This window comes from Eschrichtius robustus, chromosome 10, assembly GCF_028021215.1.
Source record: "Eschrichtius robustus isolate mEscRob2 chromosome 10, mEscRob2.pri, whole genome shotgun sequence".
NCBI classification, from domain to species: Eukaryota; Metazoa; Chordata; class Mammalia; order Artiodactyla; family Eschrichtiidae; genus Eschrichtius; species Eschrichtius robustus.
Genome location: NC_090833.1, coordinates 84693153 through 84710932, shown reverse-complemented (window position 1 = coordinate 84710932; position 17780 = coordinate 84693153). Strand labels below are relative to the sequence as shown.

General features: G+C 36.8%; 1 protein-coding gene across 3 annotated transcripts in view; it reads right to left on the bottom strand.

Annotated features, from left to right (window-relative positions):
- Window positions 1-17780, bottom strand: part of NAA35 (N-alpha-acetyltransferase 35, NatC auxiliary subunit) — a 94084-nt gene that overhangs the window by 40964 nt on the left and 35340 nt on the right. For 2 of the 3 annotated variants that reach the window (XM_068553401.1, XM_068553402.1), the window contains exons 7-11: window positions 14981-15047; window positions 14858-14901; window positions 13299-13349; window positions 12547-12630; window positions 11604-11718 (exon numbers count right to left, since the gene is read on the bottom strand). In XM_068553401.1, the coding sequence (XP_068409502.1) occupies window positions 11604-11718; window positions 12547-12630; window positions 13299-13349; window positions 14858-14901; window positions 14981-15047 (361 nt within the window). The remainder of the gene's footprint in view (window positions 1-11603; window positions 11719-12546; window positions 12631-13298; window positions 13350-14857; window positions 14902-14980; window positions 15048-17780) is intronic. The other variant, XM_068553403.1, reaches the window with a different exon arrangement.

Below are 17780 nucleotides of genomic sequence, written 5' to 3'. Positions count from 1 at the left end.
CCAGAGTAGAAATAAATGAGATAGAAAAAGAATAGAAGAGCAACAAAACTAAGAGCTAGTTTTCTGAAAAGATAAAATTGACAAACCTTTATCTACACTTTATGTCTTTTGATTGGAGAATTTAGCCCACTTACAATTAACATAAATGTTGATAGGTATGGATTTACCATTTCCAGTCTGTTAATTGTTTCCTGGTTGTTTTGCAATTCCTTTGTTCCATTTTTCTTTCTCTTGCTCTCTTCCTTTATTATTTGATGATTTTCTGTACTGGTATGCTTCCTTTCCCTTTTACCTTTTGCATATCTACTACAGGCTTTTGCTTTGTGGATGCCATGAGCCTTGCATAAAACATATTTATATAACAGTCTATCTGAAGCTGATAATAACTTCAAATGCATACGAAAGCTCCCTCCTCCCACATTTTATGGTTTTGACTTCACCATTTGCATCTTTTTGTGCTGTGTATCCAATAACAAATGACTGTAGTTATAGTTTTTTAAATACTCTTTGTCTTTCAACATTCATACCAGAGATATAAATGGTCTACCTGCCACCATTACAATATTAGAATTATTTTGAATTTAGCTATAAATTTACCTTTACCAGTGAGTTTTATACTTGCACGTTTTCCTGTTACTAACTAGTGTCCTTTTGTTTCAAATGAAGAACTTCCTTTAACACTTCTTGTGAGGTCAGTCTAGTGGTGATGAACTCCTTCAGCTTGTCTGGAAATTTTTTCTCTCTTCCTTAATTCTTAAGGACAACTGCTGGATATTCTTGGTTAGCAGCTTTTTTGTTTTGTTTTCCCTCAGTACTTTGAATATATGATCCCTCTCCCTTCCGGTCTGCAAGGTTTTTGTAGAAATAGCTACTGATAGTCTTATGGGGGTTCCCTTGTACACAACCAGTTGCTTTTCTTTTGCTGCTCTTAAGATTCTAACTTTTGACAATTGTCAAAAGCTTTTGTCTCTAACTTTTGACTAATTATAACGTGTTTGAGTGTGGGTCTCTTAGGATTCAACTTCTTTCGAACTCTCTGAGCTTCCTGGATCTGGACATCTGTCTCTTTCCCCAGGTTAGGGAAGTTTTCAGCCATTATTTCTTTGAATATGCTTTCTGCCCTGCTCCTCTCTCTTCTCCTCCTGGAACCCCTATCATGCATATACTGATCTTCTTGACGTTGTCCCACAAATCCCATAATCTTATCTCTTTTTTTCCTACTCTGTTTGAATGAATTCAACTGCCCTGTCAAGTTTGCTGACTCTTTCTTCCACTTGATCTAGTCTGCTGTTGAACCTCTCGATTTAATTTTTCAGTTCGTTTTTTGAATTCTTCGGCTCTGTGATTTCTCTTGTGTACTTTTTAATATTTACTATCTCCTTGTTGAAACTCTTATTTTGTTCATGCATTGCTTCTTAACCTTGGTGAGCATCTTTATAACTGTTGTTTTAAACTCTCAATCAGGTAAACCACTTATCTCCATGTCATTAAGATCTGTTTCTGGATATTTACCTTATTCCTTTGTTTGGAATATATTCCACTGTTTCTTCATTTTTCTTGACTCTCTGTTGGTTTCCATGCATTAGATAAAACAGTCACACCTTCCAGTCTTGACAGAGTGGTCTCATGTAGGAGACGAATATTGTCATATAAGAGATGGACCTCGTCAATCAGCCCAGACCAAGACCTTAGTTTTCTCTCAAAGTTTTGTGACCGTCCAAGCCTCCTCCTTTGCTCTTAGTGGCTCCCAGTAGTTGAGGGTGTGCCAAGACCCATCAGTGTCCGAAAGGGAAGGATCACAATCAGAACCTAGAGGTACGCTGCTTAGAAGCTGGACCCTCAGGGAGCAGCTCGATAAGTATGTAGTTAAACTTCTTCCAGGGAGAAAGTGGGAAAAGGTTGTATTTGCCTAATCCTTCTTTGCTGGACCTCGGTACATGGCCATGGGGAAGGGTTCTCCTGCACTCATTAACAACTATTTGCTTGATAAAGCCCTGTAAGACTCTTGAATGCAAATCCCATTGGCCACTAGAGCCAGATGACCTGGGGGCTCATCCCTCAGATGGCAGCTGCAAAAGCTTGGGCACCAGATGTGTGTACAAGCTTTTTTTTGGGAGACGCTGTCAACTGGGTTTTATTACTGGAGCAGGCTAATGGGGAGAAGGTGGGAGAGATGCCTGCTGGCTTCCCCTGTCTCTGGGGAAGATCTCAAGTGGCCCTTAGATGCCTGCTAAATTAGAAGCCCAGCATGCAGGCAGCAGCTTTTAAAGTACAGAGTTAAACCTATTTCAGGGAAAGACTGGAAGACGGGTGATTTCGTTTGCTCTCTGTGTGCTGAATCTTGGGGTGTAGAGCCAGTTACGGAATGCTTCTTTGCTATAGTCTTCTGGAACTCATGAGTGGAAGCCCCTTTGGCTATCACCGCCAGGAGATCTGGGTCCCATGCTTCAGGCAGCAGCCACAAAAGCTGGGGTGCAAATGTATGTACAAACTTTTCCAGACAGATGCCGGTGACTTGGAGTGGGCTGGAGGCAGAAGCCAGCCTTTTATGTATACAGATAAACCTCTTTCAAGGAAAGACTAGGAGATGGGCAATTTTGCCTGCTTCCTCCCAGCTGATCCCTGTGGGGACAGTCATAGCAAGTGACTGCATTCCCAATAGGAACTGCTCCTCTGGTTGGCATAGTCTTATAGGTCTCATGGACACAAGCCCCACTGGCTTTCAGAGCTAGGTGTTTTGGGAGCCTATCCCTCGGGAAGGAGTCAAAGTTGGGGTGCTAGATGTAGGCTCCAAATGCTTCACTCCTCAGATAGAACCTGAGAGTTGGGGGTCCTCTCCCAATTGTGTGGTGCTGTGTCAGGGGTGGGGTTTTTGACAAGTGTGTCTCAGCCTTTCCCACCCCCTTTGATGTGGGTATTTCCTCAACTGTCCAATGTGTATAAGTTGCTCAACTAGTTTCTGGATCGTTTTTAGAGGGAAGCGTTCCATGTGTAGGTATACATTCAGTGTGCCCATGGGAGGAAGGGGCGCTTCCTATGTCACCATCTTGGTTGACTCCCACCCCCGGTTCCTTTTAGCAGACAATCGTCTTTAGGAAGCAAGATCTAGATGTTAAGCGTGCTCACTGCTATGTGGACATAAAAGTAAGTATGTTTACATACATGCACATGCACATTCAAACATATGCATATTTACATGTACATTTATTTCTATATCAATCTATATATATTATAAACTATGTACTATACCCATATCTTTAATTTCAATCCAACACCACAGAGTTCAATCTAGTTTTCTCCCTTTCTAGAAATTACTGTAAGTCAGTACCTCAAGTCTGAAAAAAGTGGCAAAGCATAATTATCAATACATTTATATATATGATCAATTCCACTGTATGCAATCTATCTTTGTATTAGTTTCTAGGGCTGCTGTAACAAATTACCACAAATTGGGTGTTTTAAGACAGACATTTATTCTCTCACAGTTCTGGAGACCAGAAGTTTAACTTCAGTATCACTTAGCTGAAATGAAGGTACTGGCAGGGCTGCACTCCTGAAGGCTCTAAGGGAAAATCTGTTCCTTGCCTCTTCCAGTTTCTTGTGGCTACTGGAATTCCTTGGCTTACAGCTGCATCATGCCAACTTCTATCTCCGTCATCACATCACCTTCTCCTCTTCTGTGTGTGTCCAATCTCCCTCTGCCTCTCTTGTAAGAAGGACACTTAGGATGATATTTAGGGCCCATCCAGATAATCCAAAATTATCTCCTCATGGGAAGAGTCTTACTTAATCACATCTGGAAAGATCTTTTTTTCCCAAATAAGGTAATAATTACAGGTTCTGAGAACTAGGACCTTAATATCTTTGGGGCTATCATTCAGCCCATTATAATCTCCTATCACTGACACGCACCTCCCCCTTAGTCCTGATCCCACGTCCTTTACAATTTTTCAGCAATGCTTAGCATACTTTTTGGTATTTTTAATTAGGTCTTCACTTTCAGGATTTTTCTCTCCTTCTTTCCTGAACTCTGCCTGCTCACCTGTACTCTGTTATTCATTATTTCTTCCTTTGGTCCTAATATTTCTGTTTCATGCTTTTGTTTCATAGAGGTTATTTTTTAATGAATTTTTTGAAATCTCGAAAAAGAATGTTTCTGATCTGTTTTTCATCTGCCTCTGCCTTTTGTTTTTGTTCATTAATTTCCTCGAATACCTGTGTGTAAATACTACTGTGCAGTTTCTTTTTTTATTATTAAATCATTCAGTGAATGCTTTCTGAGCCAGTTATTTGGGTGTGGTGTTAGAATAGCTCTCTAGACTATCAGGAAGCCTCACTGACTTGCAGTTAAGCCACATGGGATATGCCTGTGTGAGTATGCAAGAGAAGTTACCTTTCTATTTCCTTTACTGACAAAGATTACCATTCACTAAGCTGCTAACATCTATAGCATCTCCTCTCTCTTATATGAGTAACGAAAACAGCATTTTTGCGTGGTTTGTGGGAGAGCCCCACCTCCTCTGCCTCTCCAGGATATTAATCAGGTAGGTTCCCACAGCCAGCCTGTGTGCCCCACTCTTAGCTGTTATTCCAGAGGAATCCCTAGTTTTGTCCTTCAGATCATGCCAACTACTTTGGGGAACACTGTGCTTTTGATGGTTTACTTCTTCTGTTTATACCAGGAAAATCTTGGAATCCATTCTCAATGTTCTCCCTCATCTGGGTCCTACTGTTACAGTGTTTGGCTGCCTTCTTTTTTTTTTTAAGGTTATAAAGGTTTCCTATTTTTTAAGAAGTTGAGAGGATTCTGTTTCTCATATTCCCTATAGTTTTCAATTGGTTGTAGACAAGAGAAGCAAGCAGCAGAAATAGCTTTAACTCCAAAAACCAGAAGTCCTCTAGATTACACATATCCCTCACATGTGTGAGGATGTCTATTTTTTTGTAAAAAGAAAATGTTTTAAAAGAGTAAAACCACCTCAAGTTCCTGGCACTAGTACATCATGACATAGGCCTCTCTAATGGGTGGTGATTTTAAAATGAAGTCAGTTCCCACCTCTCCTGTGCACTGCCAAACCAGCATATGAAGTCGACTGGGTTGAGGCAGCATAATTTCTGCTTTAGCACCAAGTACAGCCCTCAGGAGGTTAAAGGGGTAATACTACCAGACAATAAACCATCATAATTCTAAACTATATTTTAATCTACTTTTAATTCACATTAACTTTTAATTTAGTTTCTTTTACTCAGTCATAAATGCATACCACTTGAGAATCAAATAGCCAAACAAGGTTTTTATTAAAACTAACAATCTTCTGCCCACCCTCTCCTGCCAATTCCATTATTTCCTCTCTTCCCAGAGGCAATGTCTTCCACTTCTTCTTAGCTCTTTTGGTATTTACCTACATATCACCAAATAACAAGCTTATAGTGTTACTTACTTCATATTTTTTCAGTTTTACGTATTACCTGACTTAATCCAGCTTCAAAAGGAGAGGATATGTGTAAAAAGAGATAATGGAAAAAATATGAAGTAGCACTATAAGCACATATAAATTATATGCATATATACATTTCTGTCCTCTCACCTCCAACATAGTTAGATCAAAATTTTGATTATTATCAATGTTCAGCACCATTATGATTAAGCAAATTACATTCATATTTGGGCCATGGATAACTTTTGCAAACATGGAAATAAGTTTTACTTTCATATATATTCTGAAGTTAATCACTTCTTACTTTTTGTTTGCTTTGTTTGGATGTACTTAACACTTTAATTCGACCCCAAATCCTTTGCCAATTCTCTAAATCTCTTTTTTCTACATTAAAGAGAACAGCTATTGTATCAATTTCATTGGTGACAACAGATCTTGTATCTACTTTGAGCCATCTACCCTCAAGCCTTGTGACTTTCTTCAATCTGGACTTGTCCTCCATGTATTATGCTCAGATATATAGTATCTTATGATCTTGCTGCACTATCACCCTACGATTTCCTTCGTTATTCTCTTATGCTGGATTCTTATATTCCTTAAATTCCATGCTTTCCTTTACCTTGATTTACTCCCTTGTTTTAATGGAGCACATTCCAGTAGCCTTGAAAAACTTTTGGGAAGATTAATTTTGTAAGATTTTCAATAAATACCTGAAATTATCTTTCTTCACAATTAAATGATAGTTTTGGAAAAGGATTCAAGATTAGAAACCATTTCCCCCCCAAATTCTGAAAACACTGGTCCACTGCTTTTCTTTTAATCACAACTCTACTGAGATACAATTAACATACAATATAATTCATCTATTAAAAGTGTACAACATAATAGTTTTTTAGTATATTCAGAGTTGTAAAACCACCACCACCATGAAAAACAGAACATTTTCATCACCCCAAGAAAAAACTCCGTATACGTTAGCAGTCCTCCTTCTTCCCACCCTCCTCCAGCCCTAGGCAACCACTGATCTACTTTATGTCTCCCTGGATTTGCCTACTCTGGATGTTTTATATAAATGAAAATCATATATGATCTTTTGTGACTGGCTTTTTCTACTTAGCATGTTTTCAAGGTCCATCCATGTTGTAGCAGATGTTAGTACTTCATTTAATTGCCAAATGCTACTCCATTGCATGGATGCACAACATTTATCCACTCATCTGCTGACGGACATCTGGGTTGTTTCCAACAACCTTTTGGCTATCATGAATAATAGAGCTGTTGAGCATTACTGTACAACATTTTGTGTAGACATGTTTCCATTTCTCTTGGGTGTATATATACTCCTAATATTAGAATGGCTGGGTCATGTGATAAATCTACATTATACCTTTTGAGACACTGCAAGATTGTTTTCCAAAGTAGTTGCATTATTTTATACTTCCACCAGCAGTGTATGAAGGTTCCAGTTTCTCCATAACCTCACCAACACTTGTTACTATCTGTCTTTTTGATTACAGCCATCTAGTGGTTGGGAAGTGGTATCTTTTCATTTTGATTTGCATTTCCCATGGCACGTCTATTTTTTCACATGCTTATTGGCCATCTGTAAATCTTATTCAGAGAAATGTCTAATTTATATAGATCCCTTGCCTATTTTTTCATTGACTTAATTTTTCTTTTTATTGATTCTTAAGGTTTATGTCTAGGTTTTAGAGTTTCATATTTTTAGTTCTTACATTTATGTCACTGATCCATTTTGAGTTGATTTTTGTTTATGATGTGAAGAGGGGGTGGGGGAGGGTAACAAACTTTATTCTTTTGCATGTGGTTATCCAATTGTCCCAGTGTCATTTGTTGAAAATACTTTTCTTTTCCCATTGAATTGTCTTGGCACTCATGTGAAATATCATCTGACCACAAACATGAGGGATCATTTTTGGATTTTCAATTTTAGTCCACTAATCTATGTCTACCTTTATGCTAGTTCCAAACTCTCTTGATTAATGTAGCACTGTAGTAAGTTTTAAAATGAAGAAGTGTGACTACTTCAACTTTGTTCTTTGCTCCACTAATTTCTAGCTTCCATTCCTGTTGTTGAAAAGTTTGATTACATTCTGTCTTGATTCTGTGTGTGCAACTTGCTTTTCTCTTTCAAATCTCTTAGGATCTTCTACTTTTCCCCACTATTCTGAAATTTCATGATGATATGCCTTGATAGAAGTCTACTTTCATCCTAATTGTGCTGGGTAACTCTTTACTGGCCCTCTTAACCTGGGTATTTGCTTCATTTCCTTCCAGGAAATCTTCTTAAATGATCAAATGATTTTATTTTTTTGCTTCTATTTTCTTATCTCTATTTCTGGAAAAACTTTTATTAATTTATCCTTCATTTATCTTGTTTATTACTTATCTTTATTAGACAATGGACCTTCTGGACTGATCCTATTGTATTTTTACTTTTTTCCTCCTTATTTTTAACCTGTTCATTTTTATTCTACTTTCTCTAAGATTTCCTCAACTTTATGTTCTATATTTTCTATTTTTTTTAATGATTTCTGCTCTTACATTGTGAACCTCAAATATATTCTTTTTTCCCTTTTTTTTAAATAACATCCTATTTTTGTTTTACATATGCATTTTTTTTTTCATTTTTTTAAAGGTTTTTGTTTGCTTGCCTGTTTTGGTCTTTTTTATAGGCTAGATATTTCCACCCATGACTATATACTCGGGCTTGAAACTAAAGGACCAAAAATCTCATTAAGAGCTCTATGAATTAGGTTAGGCTTTTCTACCAAACCATTTTATCAGGAGAACTGCTAATACCAATAAATTTAGATTTTGCTGATGTTTTTCTCCATCTCTTGGGTTTGCCAGATTTCCCTAATAAGAGTCTTCCAAATTCTTAGGTGAAGTGCAATAGCCAGGCTGCACTGTTTTGGAAGCTGAGTAGGGGCGAAAAAACAGCTAGAGCTTGATGTGGTGTGCAGGAAAGGGGAGAACAGGTGCTACAATAAGTACTTAAATGACCACTTAGCTCCCCATAATGTGTACCATTCAACAGTGTCTGGTATCTTCTCAGTTCAGAATCTCTCTGCTCCCCTATTCCAGAGAATAAACTTTTAGTATTCTGAGGCTCAGGAATGTTACCATGGAGAAAATGGGGAGGAAATCTCTGTTTCTAAACAGTTTTTAACCAGTTCTCATCACCATAATTCTCATCCTCACTTTTAGAGGTACCTGGTATACTAAAAATGAGGCCCTTCAGAGGATCTGCAGTATAAACTGGACTGTATCTTGACTTTCCCTATCAGTGGCTAAGAACTCAGTTACTTGTGGACAGACAGCTCAATGTCTTTCTGTTTTCCAGCTTTTAAAATTCTGTTACTATTGTCTTCTTTTCCTTTTCCTCGTTATTGATTATACCTATTTTTTTTAAAAATCCAAACACTTACCACTGTTTCATTAAGGTTTCAGAAGGTAAATGCATGTCTTTAATCTACCACTTGAATCAGACGCCTTTTAATTTTTTTCAAAAGGATGACAAGGCTCTTTCTGTTTTTGTTGTTTTGTCCATGCCGCACAGCTTGTGGGATCTTAGCTCCCCAACCAGGGACTGAACCCGTGCCTTGAAGCAGTGAAAGCACAGAGTCCTAACCATTGGACTGCCAGGGAATTCTCCAAGGCCTCTTGAAACTGACCGTCAGATTTGGAGATACACTTCAAAAGTACCTACCAATTTCAGGCAACATAAGTTTAATTAAATTTTTCATTTCCATTAGCAACTGTTAAAGATACTTGCATTCTAAAGAGTAAACCACGCCTAATCCACAGACAACTATAAAAGAATATGGGAAAGAGAAATAAATTTTGACAAGTAGAACATGGAAAATCTCATTGGAGGAAATGATCTGAACATTATTTTGAAGCATTCCACAGACATATAAAAAGAAGCACAGAATTCACAAGCAATACAACAGCATAAGCAAACATGAGGAGCAACATGTGCTTCACTGGATCCTCTTCTTGTTTTTTCAACAAAGTCCTAACTCAAGGTCCTGAACTCAGCAAGCCCTGAGCAACCATATCCACTCCTTCAATTTCAATTAGCACTTAACATGAAAATAACTCCAAAACCTGCTCTTCCATCCATCTTCCAGAGCAAAATATTTACTTTGCCGGTGGACTGTTCCATGTCACCGCGTCAAAAAATCCCATTCGTCATACCTGAGCTGCCTTCCTTAAGCATCTCCTGTTCCCAAACCATTTCTGCCTCCTTCATCTTCAACACATCACATCCACCGAGTAAACCGACCAGCAAGTAATCCTTGAATCAAGTTTGATTCTTCCTACTTTCTCCCTTTATACCACTGTTTCCAAGTTCCCACTGATTAAGTAGCTTTTCAATGAGAAGCTAAAATTAATGCTCAGCAATTTCAAGCTTTACACAGTCATTTTGTCACTAGCTGGAGTTGTACTAATATTAAGAAGGCAAAATGAATAACCTGAGACCAAAACTAAGCTACACTATTGCTTTAATCACCATTTTCTTAGAATAAACATTGCTGGGAAGGCATTCACTTTTTTTTTTATTATAGAACTGTTTAGCTTCATGCTTCAGTTGGATAATTACAAAGTTAAATTAAGTGAGTTAAACAGTGTTTAACTAAGCACAGAGTGAGTACTCCCTAAATTTAAAACTTCACTTGCTTAGTTTATTCAAACCAACTTTATGCAAACCATCTTCCTAAAGCTTACTCATGAACAACCCATAAAATCAGAGAAACAGTTGAGAATATACACACAGGTTAGTTTGTTTGTTTGTTTATTTTTAAGTGCTGACTGATCTGAACTACAGGGAAGCCACAAACCACATGGGCAACTAATGCTCCCATGGCAATTATTATCCTCAGTTATATACAAGAACAGCCCACAGTAGTCAGGATATGGCAAAAGGAGCATCAGAATAGAGTCATCTGAAAGACTCGTGTTTTGCATCATAATACCCTATTGATACATAACCAACCAAACAAATTACTTGGAAGTAATGTATTTTACAGTGGTTTCCATAAAGTATTCTTGCACTAGATTTCAAAGTATTGACGAGTTGTAGGTATGTTTACCTCTCTGTAAACATGTACTAGATAGCTTGCTATGCATAAAAACCTTTTTCTTTTTAAGGTCCCATGGTTACAGAATGTCACCTAGTCAATCATCTAATAGTCACTTATCTTTCTCTCTCCCGGAGAAAAAGAAAATGGTAATGAATTAATAATGTATTTATAAGTTCAGTATAATTATTATCCATAAAGATAATACTGATTTCCTAAACCAAATTACCTTTTGGACTGCTCCACTACCTAACCTTTGAGTAAGAAAAAAAATTCATGGGAAGGGGAATACCACAACTTCTGTCCCTAAAAGGAGGGGAAAGGATGAAAAAGGAAAGGAGTGTGAATCAATAAAACTGGACTTCCTGGTCAGAGGACTAACAACTGTGAAAAACTAATTTTAAAATACAAATATCATCTCATTTTAATGGTTTTAAAGATAACCAAAATTGCTACACATTACTAAAATGTTAACTCAGGGCTTTTACAATAAAGGTACACTATGCCTTTTATTTTTAAGGCTTAATTCATAAATAAAATCTACTGCCTGTCAACAACGTGCCAAGCACTGTAGAGACCACGCAAAGAAGAGACACTGGCCTAACAGTACTAAAAATCTCATGGAAAGACAAAAGGTAAACTATAATATGATATACTAAAAAAATGTAACAAAGGCATGTATGAATGCAATGAGGCCACAGAGGGAATACCTAGGCCTGCCTGGTGGAGTCAGGGAAGACTGTGTAACGGAGCTGATGATCTCTCAAAGGAGTAAAGGGAAGAGGCGATTAAAAAAGAATGATTTACTGCTGACATCACTGCGTGATCACAAGACAGAGTAAAGATTCAGAACCCAAACAGTAAGATACAGGAGATGGCCAACTGGTCTAGAAAAAATTTAAAAAGAAGGTACCATAAACACTCTATATAAGTCTACGGAGCAAAACATTCCAAAGTCTACATAGACTGACTTAACGGATATTTTAGAACAAACCAAACACTATATATGCTGGATGGGAAAGAACAAAAAAAGAGTAGGAGCAAAACAGACAATTACCTCCTTTTGTAGTATCATTCTGGGCCTGGATGCCATGATGCAATGAATTATGAATGGCAGAAAGAAGATCTGCTGCTTGAACCATCAATTTTTGAGCTTCTGCAACAGCACTGGTCTAGCAAATAAATCACCAAAAACATTCTTACATATTCTTTCACTGAAAGATATACATTAAATAGGAAAATCCTATAAACAATAATGAAATTAAATGCTTGCTGTAATGACATTGGTTTTCACAAACTATTCACTTAATGTAGGATGCCCAGATCCTGTTAGGATAGAAATAATTTTTTTACCCATATCTATACATTATAGGAGCCATTAAAGAACAATAGGAAACATTTCTGGTTTTATTCTACTAATCTCACGTTTAAAAAAAAAAAAGAGAGAGATGCAATCAACTAGAAAATGGGAAATTGCAACATTCCTACTAAGTCACTCATCAAGGTGAAATTTAAAAAAAAACAACAGAATTACAGAAGTTAGTAAAGGTTGGATCTCTACTTACCACTTATTAACTATTCACAAATTAGTCTGTAATTTACTTCGAGTTAATGCAATATACACACAAAAATATTCACCATCTATTCCACACAAATCTAAGTTAATTATTTAACTGAATGAAAGAGGCCTACTTAAAATTCTCATTTTTAATTTCTCCAATTCACAATAACTACCCAGAAGCAATTTCAGCTTCTATTATTTTATCCACTAATACATAATACGTTATTTTTATATCAACAACAGACATGGACATGTTATGGAACAGAATGTAAAATTCATGTGACTTTTGGAGAAAATCAGGGATACTCTGATGTAAACACACCAAATGCTGAGTGCTGTATATGTGTGCGTATACATTTCAATAAAAAGTCTCAGAACTACCAAAATAAAGCATTCCATCGAAAACAGAAACACTAAAATTTATAGTAAATACCCTTACCTCTTTCTTAGTGAAGGCTATAAGCACTGTCAATAACACTCGAGTAAATTTCACTCTGCTGAATACTGCTAAACACTGTTGGTGCTAAAAAAACAAGAAAGGACTAAAAGTTAAAAGATGCAAAGTCTGTCAAAGAAATTTCATTTTAAAATATAGTATTTTAAGTCCTAAATCTCAGTGTTAATAACTTACTATTGAATACATTACAAACACCTTCACTTATAGTCTTTTAAATGTCTGCAAAATGAGCTGCAGGAAACATAATAAAACAAAGCCTATTTTACTGAAATAGAAATACATAATAAAGCTTATGTATCAAGAGGACTGATTTTTCCCTAAGTCAGGAGTTACACTATTATTTCAAAACTGATTTAATTAGCATTTTTAAAAGGACTGATAAAAAGGTGCTTTAAGCAGAGTCAGAAAATTTAGGATCTTAACAAAGGTTTGACAACTTTTGATACTGTGTAAGTTCTTGAATTCTGCCAACTTTTGGTGGATCATCTGCAAAAAAAAAAAAAAATCATTTTTTTCTTCCTACCTCACAGGAATATTGAAGAGCTTTGAAATCATGTATTTGAAAGAGCTGTATTAAAATTCTATCAAAATAAATACAAGGGAAATAAACTCCCTTGCAATGTCCAATTTGTAAAGAAATACCTTAAAAAGGGCTTCCATAAATTATAATGTACTTCATAAAACTACAACATTAACTTCTCTGATATTATCTACCAGAAAATAAGTTCAATTACTTCTAGTTCAACTTCTGGATCTCTTTCTTCTCCCTGTCGACTTCGAGTACTCTAAAATTTTAAAAAAGGTATATTAAAACACACACATACCTGTAAAAGCATTAGATTACAATTATACAAGGTAAAGCAATAAATTAATTTATTGAGTATATGCAAGAATCTATTTGAAGAAAAATATTTGGAAGAAAAAAGCTGTATCAATTATTTATTTTCCTATTAATACTATGTACAGAAAGTTCATTTTGATATAAATTATAAAGATCACACAAAAGAATACGGTATTAAAAACAGCAAAAGCAAAACAATGAAAAACATAAGCAGAAGCACATGGTACATAGTACTTCCTGCTTTTAAAAAATCTATTGGGGCTTCCCTGGTGGCGCAGTGATTGAGAATCTGCCTGCCAATGCAGGGGACACGGGTTCGAGTCCTGGTCTGGGAAGATCCCACATGCCGCGGAGCAACTGGGCCCGTGAGCCACAATTACTGAGCCTGCGCATCTGGAGCCTGTGCTCCGCCACAAGAGAGGCCGCGATAGTGAGAGGCCCGCGCACCGCGATGAAGAGTGGCCCCCGCTTGCCACAACTAGAGAAAGCCCTCGCACAGAAATGAAGACCCAACACAGCCATAAATAAATAAATTAATTTAAAAAAAAATCTATTAACTGAAATTCCTGATGCTCTCCAAACTAACCCTGTTAGAAAAAAAAGTAACCTTTACAAAATCACATCATAAAGTCACATGGTAAATACTGATCAGTTCTATACTAAAATGCAAAACATCTTGTTAATACATGTGTTACATATGGTTGACTATTCTGACAAAATTCCAAGGCAGTACCACAGGAAGATCTGGTAGATCGGGGTTCTAGCCCTGGAGCTGCCACTTACTAATGGCATGCCCTTAATAAGACTCAAGACAGGTTACTTAACTCTTTTCAGCTGTATTTTCTTCATCTAAAAGTGCATTTTATTGCCTAATGCTCTGAATAACTGTAAATATCCAATAAGACAATAATGTAAAATTGTTTTGACAACCATGCTGTGTTATACAGGTATAAAAAAACAGTAGAAATGTAACTTTTTTTCATTTTTAATTTCTATGAGAACAAAATCATCAGGATCATCTGGCCAAAGGATGTCATTCAAAGAAGGCTTTTATCAGATTTGAGGAACTTCCATTTACTGAGCTCTTCTGCTATGTTCTAGACACTGCCTTAACTATTAATGATACAAAGGTGAAGAAGGTAGTCCTTACCTTTGAGGAATTTAAAATTCTAGAATCTTATGCTACTCTTAAAATAGCATACTAAAATTTTAAAACACTGGCAAAAAATTGAAAAAATTTGAAAGGGTTAAATTTTCAACACTTGAAAGTAACACTAATTCACCAGAAACCCCTCTAGCAGTGTTCTAATTCATTACCAAAAAAAGGTACGGCAAATATAAAGAAAGTTGGTGGTCCTACCTACACTAGCTATTTGTAATTAGCTAAAGTTAACCTGACATTTAGAAGAATATAAACATCCTATACCAAAGAAAAGAGAAAAAAATATATACCTTTACTCTTCTTTGCATGTCATCCTCCACATCTTTTAGCATGCCTAGAAAGAGAGACAATGATTTTAAAAGGAAACAAATCCAAATGTAAAATTTGTGAATTATATTTATAAATGGTTTTACCTGTAACTCGAAGATCTGTCACACTGTTGGCCATTTTAAATCCATAAGTCATTGACTGAAAATCTTCCTATACAGAAAAGCAATAATTAGGCCCTTGAATAGTAGCAAAACCTTTCATTATATTTCTCTTAGAAAATCACTATTTGCTAATAAGAAAACAGTAATGGAATGTCACCCTAAATATTGCTATCATACATCCAAGCTTTCTTTACAGGCATACCATTAAAACACCACATTCTAATGTTGTCTCTGTCCCCTTAATTTCAATTGCTGTCCTTAGGCTATTTAAGCATACTCGCATTTAATATGTTCATTTGCAAAATAATGCTTATGATAATATCACAAATAATTCCCACTTACAAAGAATTCTCACATTCACAGGTGAACAGTAAATATGTAATAATTACTATTTGCAAAATTTAAACAAGACTCTTCAAAGCTTATTATGTCATTTTACACACTGTTAGGCTAAAAGGTTAAGTCTTCTCAAAGAGAATTACTCAGTGACAGCAAAACCACATTCCCGCTTCTGCCCATTGTAAAGAAAAAAAATGATTCATACATGGATTCCCACTCTCAAAATCGTTTAAAACACTGATGAGATATTAGCAAATTAAGTGGTTTAATGGATTCACTATGAAGAGTTTAATAATATCTGGCTGATTTCAGCTAAGCAGTTAGAAGCTCTATTAAAGGAGTGTTTCTGCCACATCACGATTCTTATAAAAATGTATATAAAAGCCTAACATAATGAAATAACAGATATTCACAGCAGTGGCCAGAACTATAGTGAAATTTCTGGACTCTTAAAAACATCAGTAAGCATGCAATTCACGTCAGGTGCTATATCTGACAAACAGAAGTACAAACAATGTCTCTAGTCTCAAAGAACTCAGGAGAATTGTATGCCTCACAGGATTGGGTCTTTCAAAAGTCTCAGGTTGTATTACAGAGCTATAAACTTACCCTCCAGATGAAGTTTATACTCTATCTCTACTTGGACATCAAACAGGATTCTCAAATTATACATGTCTAAATAGGAACTCTCCTAGTGTTTACCACATCGCTAAAAGGCACCCCCATCCCTTTACTCAGGCTGAAAACCTGCATTTCAAGTCATCTTGTTTTCCCGAAACCCATATCAGATCCATCAGAAAACACTGTAGGATCTATCTTCAAATTCTAATCACCAAGTCTGACTCCTTTCACAGCTTTCTCCAGTTCAAGGATCCACCATCTCTCACTTCTATAACTGTCTCCAGACAGGTCCCCCACCTTCCACAACTGTCTGCTATATAATTTATTCACCACCAAAAGCCAAAGAGATTGTTTTAAGATAAGCCATTTCATGTCACTTTCTACTCAAAACCTTTCAGGAATTTCCCTCCTCACAGTAAAATTCCAAATTCCCCCATGGCCTCTAAGGCCCGCCATCATGTGGCCCTGGTCTCCCTCTCCAACCCATTTCCTACCTACCACTCATCTCCATGTTCACTGCACTGCAATCACACGGGCCTTCTTGTTGTCCTTCAAGCATATCAAACACATACTCTTCTCAGGACCTCTGTACCCGCTGAACCCCCCTCCCCAAACTGATTTTCTTCAAAAGATTTACAAAGCTCCATCCCTTACTATATTTCAGCCTCTGTTTCAATGTCAATTTCTCATACGAGGGTTTACCCTGTGCGTTCTCTCTAAAATAGCACCCTCCACAACTTTATATCCCCTTCCCCTACTTTACTTTTCTTCACAGAACTTGTCACCACCTGACATTATATATGTAATTTGTTTACTTACGCATTGACTATTTGTCCCAAGGAATGCATAATCTCTGAGCTCAGGGCTTTGTTGTATTCATGCTTTATCTCTAGGGCTTAGAATAGTGCTTGGCACAGAGTACTGTTCAAACCTATTTGTTGAAGGATTGATGAGCTACTTCAGGGCAGGGGCCATTTGGCCGTTAACCTTACTAAGAACATCAGGCTGGTTACAAGTTATACTGAGGAGTGGTGGAGACTGTGGCAAATGAGAGAACATACACGTCATCTAAAGGAAGTAGGCCGCTGCTTACCCTCTTGGGGCCATGAATGAATACAGCACTAGTTTGGTACGGTCTCCTAGGTTTTCAGAAAAACCTAATTTAATGTAAAATCATCAGATTTTTTAACGTTACCAAGTTTTAAAAAATTAAGTAGCCCAACACTGTGTAGAAAAAAGAAAATGGGGGGAAAAAAAAAACAACCTGTAAGCCCTATCTGTGGACCCTTAAGTTTGCCAAGAAGAGTCTAAGGAAAGGCATTCATCTGGGAGACTATTACAGGTCTGTGTAATAAATACAAACCTCAGTAACAAGAACTTAATCTAAGTCATTGGAGGTCTGAAGCAGAAGAGTTACGTCAACAGATGCTGCCATTAAAATATCACTACTGAAACTCTGTGGACTTGAGGAGGACAAAAATCAAAGTAAACCCAGAGAGACCAGATACTGGATACCACCCAACAGTCCAAGCAGCAGCTGATGGTGAATGGGACTGATATGATAACCAGAAATGATGAGAAGTTGTTGAAATCAGGATATATTTAAAAGGTAAAGCCAACATGATGTGCTGAAGAACTGAACATGAGGTAAACTGTAGTACAATCAAGGGTTTTGCGGTCTGAGCAACTGGTAAATTATGATGCCATTCACTCAGATGGGGCAGTCTGGGAGGAGCAGGTTTAAGGGCAGAAATGGAGTACAATTTTAACTATATTAAGTTTGTAATTCCTTTGGTCATCCAAGGGAAGATTTCAGGAAGGC